This window comes from Cinclus cinclus, chromosome 31 (genome assembly GCF_963662255.1).
Source record: "Cinclus cinclus chromosome 31, bCinCin1.1, whole genome shotgun sequence".
Classification (NCBI taxonomy): Eukaryota; Metazoa; Chordata; class Aves; order Passeriformes; family Cinclidae; genus Cinclus; species Cinclus cinclus.
This window is the reverse complement of record NC_085076.1, coordinates 618,303-629,007: the sequence shown is the minus strand read 5'-3', so window position 1 is coordinate 629,007 and position 10,705 is coordinate 618,303. Positions and strand designations below refer to the sequence as shown.

Here is a 10,705-nt window from a genome sequence, read left to right as displayed (position 1 = left end):
CAGGGATGCCATGGCCACCAGAGTCATCGTGTCCCCTCGCCCGGGGTGACTCAGCCCTTTGCCCGGCATAAAGGAGCCCATTCTTCAGCTGGTGGCTGATTTATGCAGCTCTCCCCACGCCCGGCTGCACAACGGGGCGATTGAGCCCCGCCAGTTCCTCACAGTCCCCCTGAAGCCCATCGCCTTCTGGGTGAGGGGGTCCCCACGGTGGTGCCGGAGTTCCGGCAGATCCCGGGGTCGGGATCTGCGGGTTGTTCGGCGGGCATCCTGCCCAGATTGGGCAGGAACAGCGGCTGCTACTGTTGGCTCCTGACTCGGGGTGCTGGCACGGGAATAGGGTGGGCTGGGCTGGCATCCCGTCTCGCTCTTGCCGGCAGCCCAGGCAGAAGCTGAGGAAGCTTCTGGCCAGCAGTGAGCCCTGAGTGGCATCTGCCGGGCCCCGGGGATGGGGGAGCATCACCTCGGGGGGTGGAGCATCTGTCTGGGGGTGCGGGAGCATCGCACCAGGAATGAGGGTCCATAACCCTGGGAGGCTGCAGCCTGGGAATGGAGGAGCATCCTCCTGGGGGCATTGCCCTGGCGGGCTGCATCACCACAGGGGTGGACCAGCATCACCCCAGGGATTGGGGCCACGTAGCTCCAGGCATGTGCATTGTCTTAGAGATGGAGGAGCACCATCCCACGGATCCTGTCCCCAGCCCATGCTGATGAATGGCCACAAGGGAACTTTCCCAGCCAAGAGCAGCCTAGAAGTGCAACCCCTCCCAGACAGTGCCCTCCCCTACCTCCCCAGCCTTGCCCCAGGGCTGCTGCCCCCAGCTCCCAGAGTGAGGAGAGCCAGGGTCCTGAGTGGGAGGATGAGGCTTTATTAAATTAATGTCGAGGCAGTGGATACATCCAGCATGGCTCAGCCCCCAGTGTCAGCAGATTGTGGCTGGGGACCCTGGGGTGATGTAGCCCCAAAACATTGAGTCCCAGGGTGCAGTTTGAGGGGTCCCTAGCCTTCAGCTGGGCATGCTGGGGCAAATACTGGGGGAGTTGGAGGGGGAGGATTGCAGGGAATGGAGAAACACAGAGTTTAAATTAAATACAGCCATGGCAACCCACCCAGAGGAACCTCAAAATGAAGCAGGGGTCCCAGAGCAAGCATGCGAATTTGGGTGGGCTGTGGGGTAGAAGGGAACTTGGTGGTTCTTCACTCTGAAAAGGGGTGCAAAAAATCCACACAAACATGTTAAAAACCATAAGGAAATGGGGAAGCATTAGGAAGGGGGTGGGACAAGTGGGGGTACTGGGTTTTGGCAGGAAGGAGGCTACCAGAAGGTTCCCCCTGGCTGTTGTCACTCGTCCCCTGAGGAGCAGGGCTCCTGCTCAGCTCTCAGCTGACACACTGCTAGCTGGTCAGGTGTGAGGCACAGGACATCCTCCCCCAGAGCAGGGGGCACAGGGCTGGGGTCAGCTCCACCATGCTTCCCCCTCAGGGTAGCATCCCCCAGCTTGGTGGCAGTGCCATCTCCAGGAGTGGGGGCCTGTGGTGGCATCACCATCGAGGGGTCTGCGGTCTCTGTGGGGAGCTCCTGTGCTGGTTCTGTGCTGGCGATGCCGTTCAGCACCTCGTCGGTGAATTCAGCCAGGTCTTCCAGACTGGCATCCCGGTGCAGACCGTTCTCAGCCCGGACCAGACCTTCCATCTCTGGGACTGCATCTGGTGCCTCCTGCACCGTTGGTTCTTCCTCACTGGATGAGGCAGGTGAGGAGTCTTCCCCTGCATCCCGGGAGAGCTCGATCCTTCCAGGACCTTGCTGCCCACCCTCTGCCACCCCCACCCCCATCAGCTCCTGGTTGAATTCCAGGGCCTGCTCAACTATTTCCAAAATATCCGAGTCCTTCATGATATCCACTGGCACCTCTGCAGAGAGAACAGCGGTATCAGGGATATCCGGAATCGACTCTGGAAAACCTCCCTGCTCCAGTGCAGAGCCCAGCTGAGGTGGGCTGGCCTCAGGGAGCTGCTCATTCCTGGGTGAAGGAAGGCTGTCACTGTCGAGTGCTTCCTCCTCCGTGGATGGCTGCTCTTCCAATGTCTGCTCTGCTTCATCAGGCACTGCCTGGGCCTGCAGCCCTGCTGGAGGTGTGGCCTTGGCCGTGTCATGGAGAGCCATGCTGGGCTCGTCCTCATCTGCCCCCTTGTCCTCCTGCCCTGCCAACCCCAGGCTGCAGCCTGGGAGGGTTGTAGCTTCACTGGCATCCCTCTCCAGCTCAGTTGTGTTGTGGAGCTCCTCATCTGATTCAGCAGCCAAATCTTCCAAATGCTCTGATGCCTCCCATGCTCCAGTGCCTGTGGCACCCTGGGCTGGCTCATCGGTACCTGCTGCTAATGGTCCCATGGCTCCAAGACAGCTGGGATCTGCTTCAGACACAGCCAGGTCTTCCTCCAGTTTAGCAGTGTTGTCCTCATCCTTTGGCATCTCAGGTTCTTCAGAGGGCAGCTCTGTATTTTCATCTGCTTCCCCAACAAAGACCTCGAGGTGCTCTTTGCCCTCTGGCACTGGAGATGCTTCTCCAGGAGCCCCCAGATCATCTTGACTGCCTTCAGTTGCTTCAACTTTAATTTCTTCAAAGTCCTCAGAGATCTCGGCTTCCTCCAATCTGGACACCTCTTGTTTGGGAGCAGAGACGATGAAATAACCTTCCTCCTCCTCAGCACCCTCTGCCACAGCAGCCACCTCTGCCCCTGCCTTCTCTTCAGGGCCCTCTGGCATGGTGGGAGTTGGCGGCTTGTCCCTCCCTTCCAGCCACCCTTCACACTCCTGAGCTGTGTCAGACACAGGCACTGCCTTCATGGTCTCCTCGGTCTCTGGAGGACTTGGGCTGGGTGCACCCACAGCCAGCATCTCCCCTTCATAGAGGTGCAAGGGTGTGCTGTCTGGCAGTGTGTCCTCCAGCTCCACCCTCCTTCTGGTGCCCAGTGTGGGCTCTGGGTCTCCGGGGACCTCCTCCAATGCCCACTCACCACTCTCCACGCTGTCACCTGGCACCTGCTTCGATTCTACAAGCTCTGAGCTCTCCAGCTTCCCCAGCTCCGAGCTGAGCCCATTGTCAGCATCGTCATCCTGCCCCTCCCATGGCTCCTCTGGAGCCTCGGCCAACTCCTGTCTGTCCCCTTGCTCAGGGGCACCTGGAGGGGCTGGGTCAGGCTCTGCCATGGTGCCCTGCTGCTCCTGCCTTGCCAGCTCCGGTGCTGGCTCAGCCTCTGGCAGTGACTGCTGCTGGCTCATCTCCTGGCTCTTGGCATCCTCTTCATCATCTTCCTGGGCTTCCTCCAGCTCTGCTGGCAATGTGCCATCTCTCTCCTCATTTTTTAGCCTTCCTGCGCTGCTCAGGGTGTCATCTGCCCAGGCTGGCTCTTCTGTCCCCAAAACTCCCTCTGTGTCCTCTGCTGTCACCTCCCAGTCCTCTGGACAGGGCTCTTGGCCATGGCCATCATCCCCCTGGCCCCAGGGTTCCTCTCCTGGTTCCTGCTGCTTCTGTTCCCCCTCCTCTTCCACAGAGCTGCTTTCCTGCATGTCCTCAGGCTCCTCTGGGGCTCTGCTCTCCCACTCCAAAGTGTCACCTCCCACAGCCTCACCTGCCCCCGGATCCTCTCCTGCCTCAGAGCCTTCTCTTACCCCATGGTCTTCTTCTGACTCAGAGTCCTCTCCCACCTCAGGGTCCTGTCCTACCCCATGATCCTCTCCTCCCAGCACCTCCTTGCTGGCCTCTCCCTTTTCTCCCTCACCATCTTTCATTCTGCCTGTGTCCTCCCCTCCCACAGCATCTTCTTCAGCTCCTAATGAAGCCTTCTCTGCTGGGATGGCCTCATGGACACTTGAGGGCTTCTGCTCTAGGCACAGCTCCTGTCCCTTTTCCTTCTCTGCAGCCAAATCCATCTCACACATGGGCATTTTCTGCTGCTCAGACCTTTCCTGCTCTGCATCAACAAAGTTCTCTCCCAGGTGACCTTTTGTGAGCAAAACCAGGTGGCTTTCTGCAAGGACAGCATGAGCAGCTTCCACTTCTCTATGTGGACACTCCTCTTCTTGCACATCTGTTCCTTCTTCCTGGAAATCTCCATTTTCCTTGCAGGGGCTGCGGGGTCCCCTCTCCTCCTCCTCCTCATCCTCTGAGGGGTGTGATACCTCTGTGCTTGGGGTCTCTGCCCTGTCCTCCTCTTGCTCTGGCTTTTCCCAGCTGGTCACTGTCTGTCCAGGGAGACCCCTGTCCCCTTCCTGTGCCTCCATTTCTGGATCCCTTGGGCTCAGCACAGCAGGTACCCCCTCCTCCTCCCATGCTCCCAAATCTTCCCGGCTCCCTGAAGCACTCAAGGAAGCGGCCGTGCCCAGTGGGGACCCGGCTCTGTCCTGCAGGATGCTGCTCTCCACAGCCAGTCCCTGGAGCATGACCTCCCCAACCCTCTCCTCTGCCTCAGGGCTGTCACCATCCTCAGAGCCCTCAGAGGGGTCCTGCTCTTCCCCAGGCTCCTCGGACACAGCCTCTGCACAAGCCTCTGTGGGGAAAATGGGGCTGGGGACACAGGCATCCCGGGGCGCCCATGTGGTGCTGAGCACGGGCTCTTCTTTGGGCTGAGCATCATCTTCCATTGCCTTGAGCGCATCCTCCAGCGCCTCGCTGACCAACTGGGCTGGGTACTGCAGCCTGCGGGTGGGCACCTCTCCCAGGGGCTGCACGCTGACATTGGGAGTGTCCCCCATGGCTCTGGACAGAGGACACTCTGTCCCTTGGCTCATCACTCCCCTGTCTCCCCCTGGCCAGGCGGGACCCTCTCCCCCAGAGCACTCATGCTGCGGTGATGAAGGGCTGGGGGGCTCTGGGGAGAGAGGAGGGGCAGCTTTGCCTGCCTGTGAGGGGCTGGGTGTGGGGCAGGCAGGGGCTCCCAGCCCCCCAGCCCTGCAGGTAGTCGGCAGTGCTGTGGCATAGAGGACTGAGCTGATTTTCTGGAGCTCCCTGGCACTGGGGCTCTGGCTTTTGGGTGTCAGAGTGTCACTTTGGGGTTTTGCTAGCTGCCCCCTCCCCTCTGCCCTCGGGAAGATGGAGGGGCTGGTGCAGTGGTCTCGGGGCAGCAGCCTCCTGGTCTCAGGGCTCGCTGGTACCAGTTTGCTGCTGCTGCTGCCGCCGCTCACCTCCAGTTTGAGATCTGCAAAGAGTGAGGTGGAGCCGTGAGCGGGCACGAAGCCACTCCATGGCTCTCCCAGCCCTCCCCTGCCGCCTGACTGCCTCTCTCTGCACCCTCTCCTATTTTTAAACAGCTCCTTCTTGGAAAGTGGGAAATTCCTCTCTCTTGAGTGCAGCGGATGCTGGTGGTCCCAGGGGATTCAGCATCAGGCCGGGACAATGCTCTGCCCAGCTGCAGCCATAGTCAGGTCCTGCTGCTGGGGAAAGTGTGCAGGTGACAAGCTTTCCTTGTTTTTTTTGTTTTGAGGAAAAAGGAAATGCTCAGCTTGTTACCACAGCCCGCCGTCCTGCTGGGCAGATCCGCTCCTGCCCTTCCCATGAAAGGCAGGGAATTAAAAAACGAGGCGAAGGAGCAGATAAGCCTTATCTGGGCTGTGAGCCCCGAGCCAAGAGCCCCCGGCCGCTGTTCGCACCTTCCTATCTTGGCCGGGCAACTGCTGCCAGGAAAATGCAGGAAAATGTGTCTAAATCCAGCCTCATTCCCCGAGCCCTCCCAGGGTGACACGGTGGCAGTGCCGGGCTGGCACCGGGGGTCCCTTACCTCGCACACCATTGGCCAACCTGAATTCCCCAGCTGGCATCTGCAGGCGGGTGCTCTCTGCTTCCAGCAGCGTCCTGCAGGAGGAGAGGAGCACGGTGGGTGCTACAGGATACTGGGTGCTCCCTGTGCATCCCAGCTCACCCCGCTGGGCTGTGGCAGGGTCAGGGCAGGCAAACCGAGGCACGAAATGGCTACAGACGGTTGCACTGCCCTGCCACGGTTCGGGGAGGAAACGGGCGGACCGAAGAAGCCCCCCTTGCTCCCGTCTCCCCTCCCATCCCCCCCGTGCCCGGGATTAGTGTCCGCGCAGGGTGACATCATGCTCTGCCGCGGAGGCCCCTCGTCTGGGCTGGGACAGCCCCTATTCTCATGCTAATTGTCCCCCCAGTCCCTGGCAGGCGGCCTTTGTGTGGGGCCATCTGGAAGGGCTGCGGAAGGGGCACAGGGCTACCCCTACCCAGACCTCCCTTGTGCCAAAGCCTACCTGTGCCGGCCGCGGTGCCAGATCCCTGCACGCCGTGTGCCGGGGCAGCGGCCGCTCCCCAGCTCTGTTCCCACCGGGAACCTCACCTGTAGGTCGCCACTTCCAGGCTGAGGGACATCTTGAGGTGCATGAGCTGCTGCCTGTCCTCCAACACGCGGGCGATCTGCACTCGCAGGCTCTGCTGCTCCTGCTCCAGGGCCTCCATCGCCAGCTGTGGGTATCACAGAGGGGTCAGGGGCACCCCAGCCCTGCCTGAGCCCTGCCGGCCCCTGTGGACCTGGGACCGGGCAGATGGCTCGGCTCATCCCCTCAGGATGCTGAAGGACAGGAGCCTGGGTGCTCATTTTAGCACGGGGGGCTGAGGATGGGGCAAGGAGATGAGCAGGGCTGAAAGGCAATGGGGAAAGGGCTGCTGGAGGAGGGAGGAAAAGCTGGGGTGGTTCAGGGTTGTGGGATGCCAGCGTGGGAAGGAAACAACTTTCAGGCGAGCAGCCGAGGCCATCGTCTGCCCCAGGACACCCATGGCTGGTCCCAGGACCTGGAACAAAAGGGGACCCTTCCACGGACAGTGTTCACACCATTCCCGATATTTTCAGCCCACCCCGCCTCCACCTCCCTCTGCTGAATCACTTTTGCAGCTGTTGAATCGCAGCTGCAGCAAAGTCGGTCGGAGTTGATCCTGCCCACACCCCCGCTGGTGCCTGCACCGTACACCGGGGGCAGCGGCAGGGGTCGTGGTTATCCCGGGATCCTGACCCTGGAGCCCAGCAGGACATGGAGCAGCGGTCTCGGGTAGGGTGCTGGGGGAGGATCAGGTGCCTGGGTGCTGCTCTCCTGCAGTGGGGTGGCCCCGGGTCTCTGTTGTGCTGGGGACAGAGATGTCCCCAGGCTGCTTTGCTCTTCCTCCCACCCTCCACAGCTTCATCTGCAGCTCATCCAGGACCACCTTCCATCCATTCCCTGGGGTTTGTTCCCTCTGTCTTGCCTCCTTCCAGCCACCTTTCCCATCCCTTTGCTCAGGGATGTGCCCTGGATTCCCCCCTAGGCACCCACAGCCCTCTGCTCTCCCCCTCCCCAGGGACCCAGCTCCTTCCTGCTGCCTTCACTCACCTGGAACTTTTCTGCCTCCCCGCGCTGCTCCTGCCACTGCTGGGCCAGGCTCTCCTCCAGCATCTCCTTCCGTGCTTTGAGCCCCGCCAGGTCCTTCTCCAGGTGCTGCAGCTGCAACTGGCTCTGCTGGTTGTCCTCCACTGCCTTCCACAGGTTCTCCTTCGCCTGGCATAGGGAAACCTCCAGCTGCGACACCTCTGTCTTGTAGGTCTCCACCGCCCCTTTCCAGATCTCTGAGAGCCTCTTAGAGTAGTCCTCCACCTCCACCGGCTGGAAAGCCACCGGTGCACAGCGGAAGCTCTCCAGGCTGTGGGAGAAACTCGCAATCTCCTGGTCCAGCCCCGCTTTCTCCTCCTCGTGCACCTCCAACAAGGTTTCCACCTCCTTCTCCAGCTGTACAGCCCTCTCCTTCAGCCAGATCTGTGCTCTCCTCTCCTCCTCCAGCTCTTTCCTGCTCAAGGACAGCTGCTTCTTAGCTTCTTCTCGGGCTGCCTGCTCCTTCTGGCACCTGCTTTTCACCTGCTGGACCTCCTCGTAGAGATTGTCCCTGGCCAGCTCGGCCGTGCACTTCTCCCTGAAGGCATGATCCAGAGCATCCCGCAGGGCTCGCAGCTCCTCCTCGTACTTCACCCTCCACGAGTCCCCGGCCGGGCTGCTCTTGGTGCTCTGGATTTCAGCTCGCAGCACCTCGTTCTCCTCCTCCAGGAACTTCACGCGAGCCAGGTACGCCTCCAGCCGCTTGTTGAGGTCCCACATCTGCAGCGATTCCTCTCCCAGGGCTTTCACCCCTGCGAAACTTTCCGTGCTCAACATCGGCGCTGCCGGAGGATGCCGGGGCTCTGGAGCCGGCACTGCCAGAGGAAGACGCCGGGTGAGGAGGATGCCGGGGAGAACGCCGAGGCAGAGTGGGAAGGCGGGGAGGGAAGTGAGTGGCTGGGAGCAGAGAGGAGCGCAGCTATTCATACTCTGCGATGGTGAGTGGGAGGCCCCCGAGACCCGGACGAGCAGCCGGATTTAACCCTTGCACAGCCGGGCCGACTCCAACCCCCGTGGGCTCGACGCTGAGCTCTGATCTCCCAGCCCTGCGGAACAGCAAGGTGTTCCTTCCCACTTTGGAAGGGTGACTTGAGGGCTTGGATCCTCTCCCGGCGTGGCTCGGCTGGGAATGCCCTCCCTAAATCCTGAGGGCCGTGCCAGGGAGCTGGAGGGCCGCCGTGGGGCTCGGTGTGGAGCTTGGGAGATGTCCAAAGGCAGTTGGCAGATGCCCATCCTGAGGGCTTAGCTGCAGCATCCCTCGGTGGGACCTTGTCTGCCCCGTTCTGCTCCAAATCCTCGGGGCAAGGGAACCCCAAAGGAGCCCACTGAGACTCTCACAGTCCTGGGGAGGTGATGGCTGCACCGAGGACATCGGTGCCTCTCGGTGCCCGGGACTGTTTTGGGCTCAGCACAAGCCACGGCAGGTCCGGTGCCCTGGATCCACCCGTAGGGAAATCTTTCTGCAGAGGGAGAATTTCCTCGGGGAGCACAGTGCGTCTTGCCAGCCAATGCCTCCTTGGGGCGCTGCATCCAGCTGTGTCCAGCTGCAATCTTCCCTCTTTCCAGATGTCCGTGACGGGATGTGCTGAGTGCAGCCGGGAGCCCAACGGGAGCTGCTCCTCCGGCAGCCTCCGAAATTCGGCTCCGCGTTTGATTTCCGTCAGAGCTTTCACCCGCGCGGTCAAGAAGTCACGATCGATATAGGAGTCGCTTCACGGGGAGCATTTGGGAATTAGGATTTTTGATTTTCTCGTTTTATTTACCCCAGATGACTTACTTGGGGGAAGGGCAGTGCGCTGGCAAGGGGCGGAGATTCAAAAATTAAAACTCGGGAGGTTTCTGTGAACAAAAGGAGCAGGAAAAATGTCAGTTGGGGAGAGACTTGTTGCCAGCGTTTTCTCCCGGGAGACGGTGGTTTCTTTTCCCACGGGAGGGTCCCTGCTATGTCCTCACCAGGGCAAGGAGGACAGGAATGTCTCCTCCCGAGCTGTCCCACGGGACAGGCTCTAGGCGAGCGCTGCTGGAAAGAAAAGCAACAGTCCCCTCTGCTGGCAAAGGCCACCCGGAGCCGTCCCCGAGCTCCTTCCAGCCTCTCACCATTCAGGACCTGGTGGGGATCTCACGCTCCATATGGGGGAGCAGCAATAGCGGGGGCCCCAGCACCCCCTCGGGGTTTTCCCCTCGTGCCTGGATGGTGGGACGGCGGGGGGATGACCCGGCTCGGGGGTCCCCAAAGGCATCATCTTTCCGGCTCATCTCCGGCCAGACATCCTGTCTGGCTCCTTGGCCCGGCTCTGGTTTGCCTCTCACAGCCAAGATTGAAATGCCATTAAGGAGCACAGGGAGTGCTGAAGTTGAATAATTGATCTGGTGTCCCCTGAGCCCTGCACAGCGGGGTGATGAAGCCCTGCTGCATATTTTTATCCTCCTCCTCATTATTTCCATAGCACATCTGCTCCAAAGCTGGCTTTTCCTGCTGCCTGGCTGCTCCCACTTTCCTCCTTCCCACCTCCTCTTGGGTGCACCGGGGATGTCCAGGTGTCCCCAAAAGTGGTGGCTGCTGCAAAAAGACCCCCTGTGCTCATGGCTACACTGGGAGATGCCCTGGAAGTGAGCATTTCCTTCCTCCCTGGCCTTGTCCCCCTCTTCCTCCTCCTGCCTTTTGGGGTTCCCCATTGTGCCTGGTCCCCTCTCAGCCAACAGTATGGTCCAAATCCTGCAGCCCAGGGAGGACACAGGAACCCTAGTGGTGTTGAGTACTCCGAGTGCTTCCCTGCCTGGGGGATCCTGCAGGCACAGCTGGAGGGCACCCTGGAGTGTACAGGTCTGTGTATCCCTCCCTTCTGGGGTGTGCTTGGGGTTGTGAGTGACTTAGGATGGGGACGTCTGTGCTCTTGGGGGATTTCTGGGGTCAGGGGACTCTCAGAAGGGGGATGTCCATTGCCCTGAGGGATGCTTGAGTTCAGGATGCCCTAGGATGGGTATGTCTGTCACTGGGGCCTGCTGGGGATCAGAGCACCCTAGGATGGGGATGTCTGTGTCACTGGGTGATGCTCATGGTCAGGAGCCTCTCAGGAGGGAGATGTCTGGAACTCTGGGGAGTGCTTGGGGTCAGAACGCCCTGGGATGGCACCTCTGAGGGGTTCTTAGGATCAGGACCCCCGGGAAAGGGAGGTCTGTGCCTTCTGTCCCCACGGGGTGCTCGAAGTGGCCATTCAGCAGTGGCAGAGGTTTGAGGGGTGACAGTTTGAGGGTGTTCCAGCCCCGCATCCCCAGGGTGAGAGCTGGCACGTGCTTGGCAC

At 60.7% G+C, this 10,705-nt stretch overlaps 1 protein-coding gene across 1 annotated transcript; it reads right to left on the bottom strand.

The window, feature by feature from the left end:
* Positions 1-1,340: 1,340 nt before the first annotated feature.
* On the bottom strand, positions 1,341-8,180 carry NES (nestin). Its single transcript, XM_062511670.1, has 4 exons — positions 7,368-8,180; positions 6,344-6,468; positions 5,774-5,847; positions 1,341-5,194 (listed from the first exon to the last, which is right to left on the bottom strand). The coding sequence occupies exons 1-4, from the start codon at positions 8,178-8,180 to the stop codon at positions 1,341-1,343; spliced, it is 4,866 nt and encodes a 1,621-aa protein (XP_062367654.1).
* Between the last annotated feature and the right edge of the window lie 2,525 nt (positions 8,181-10,705).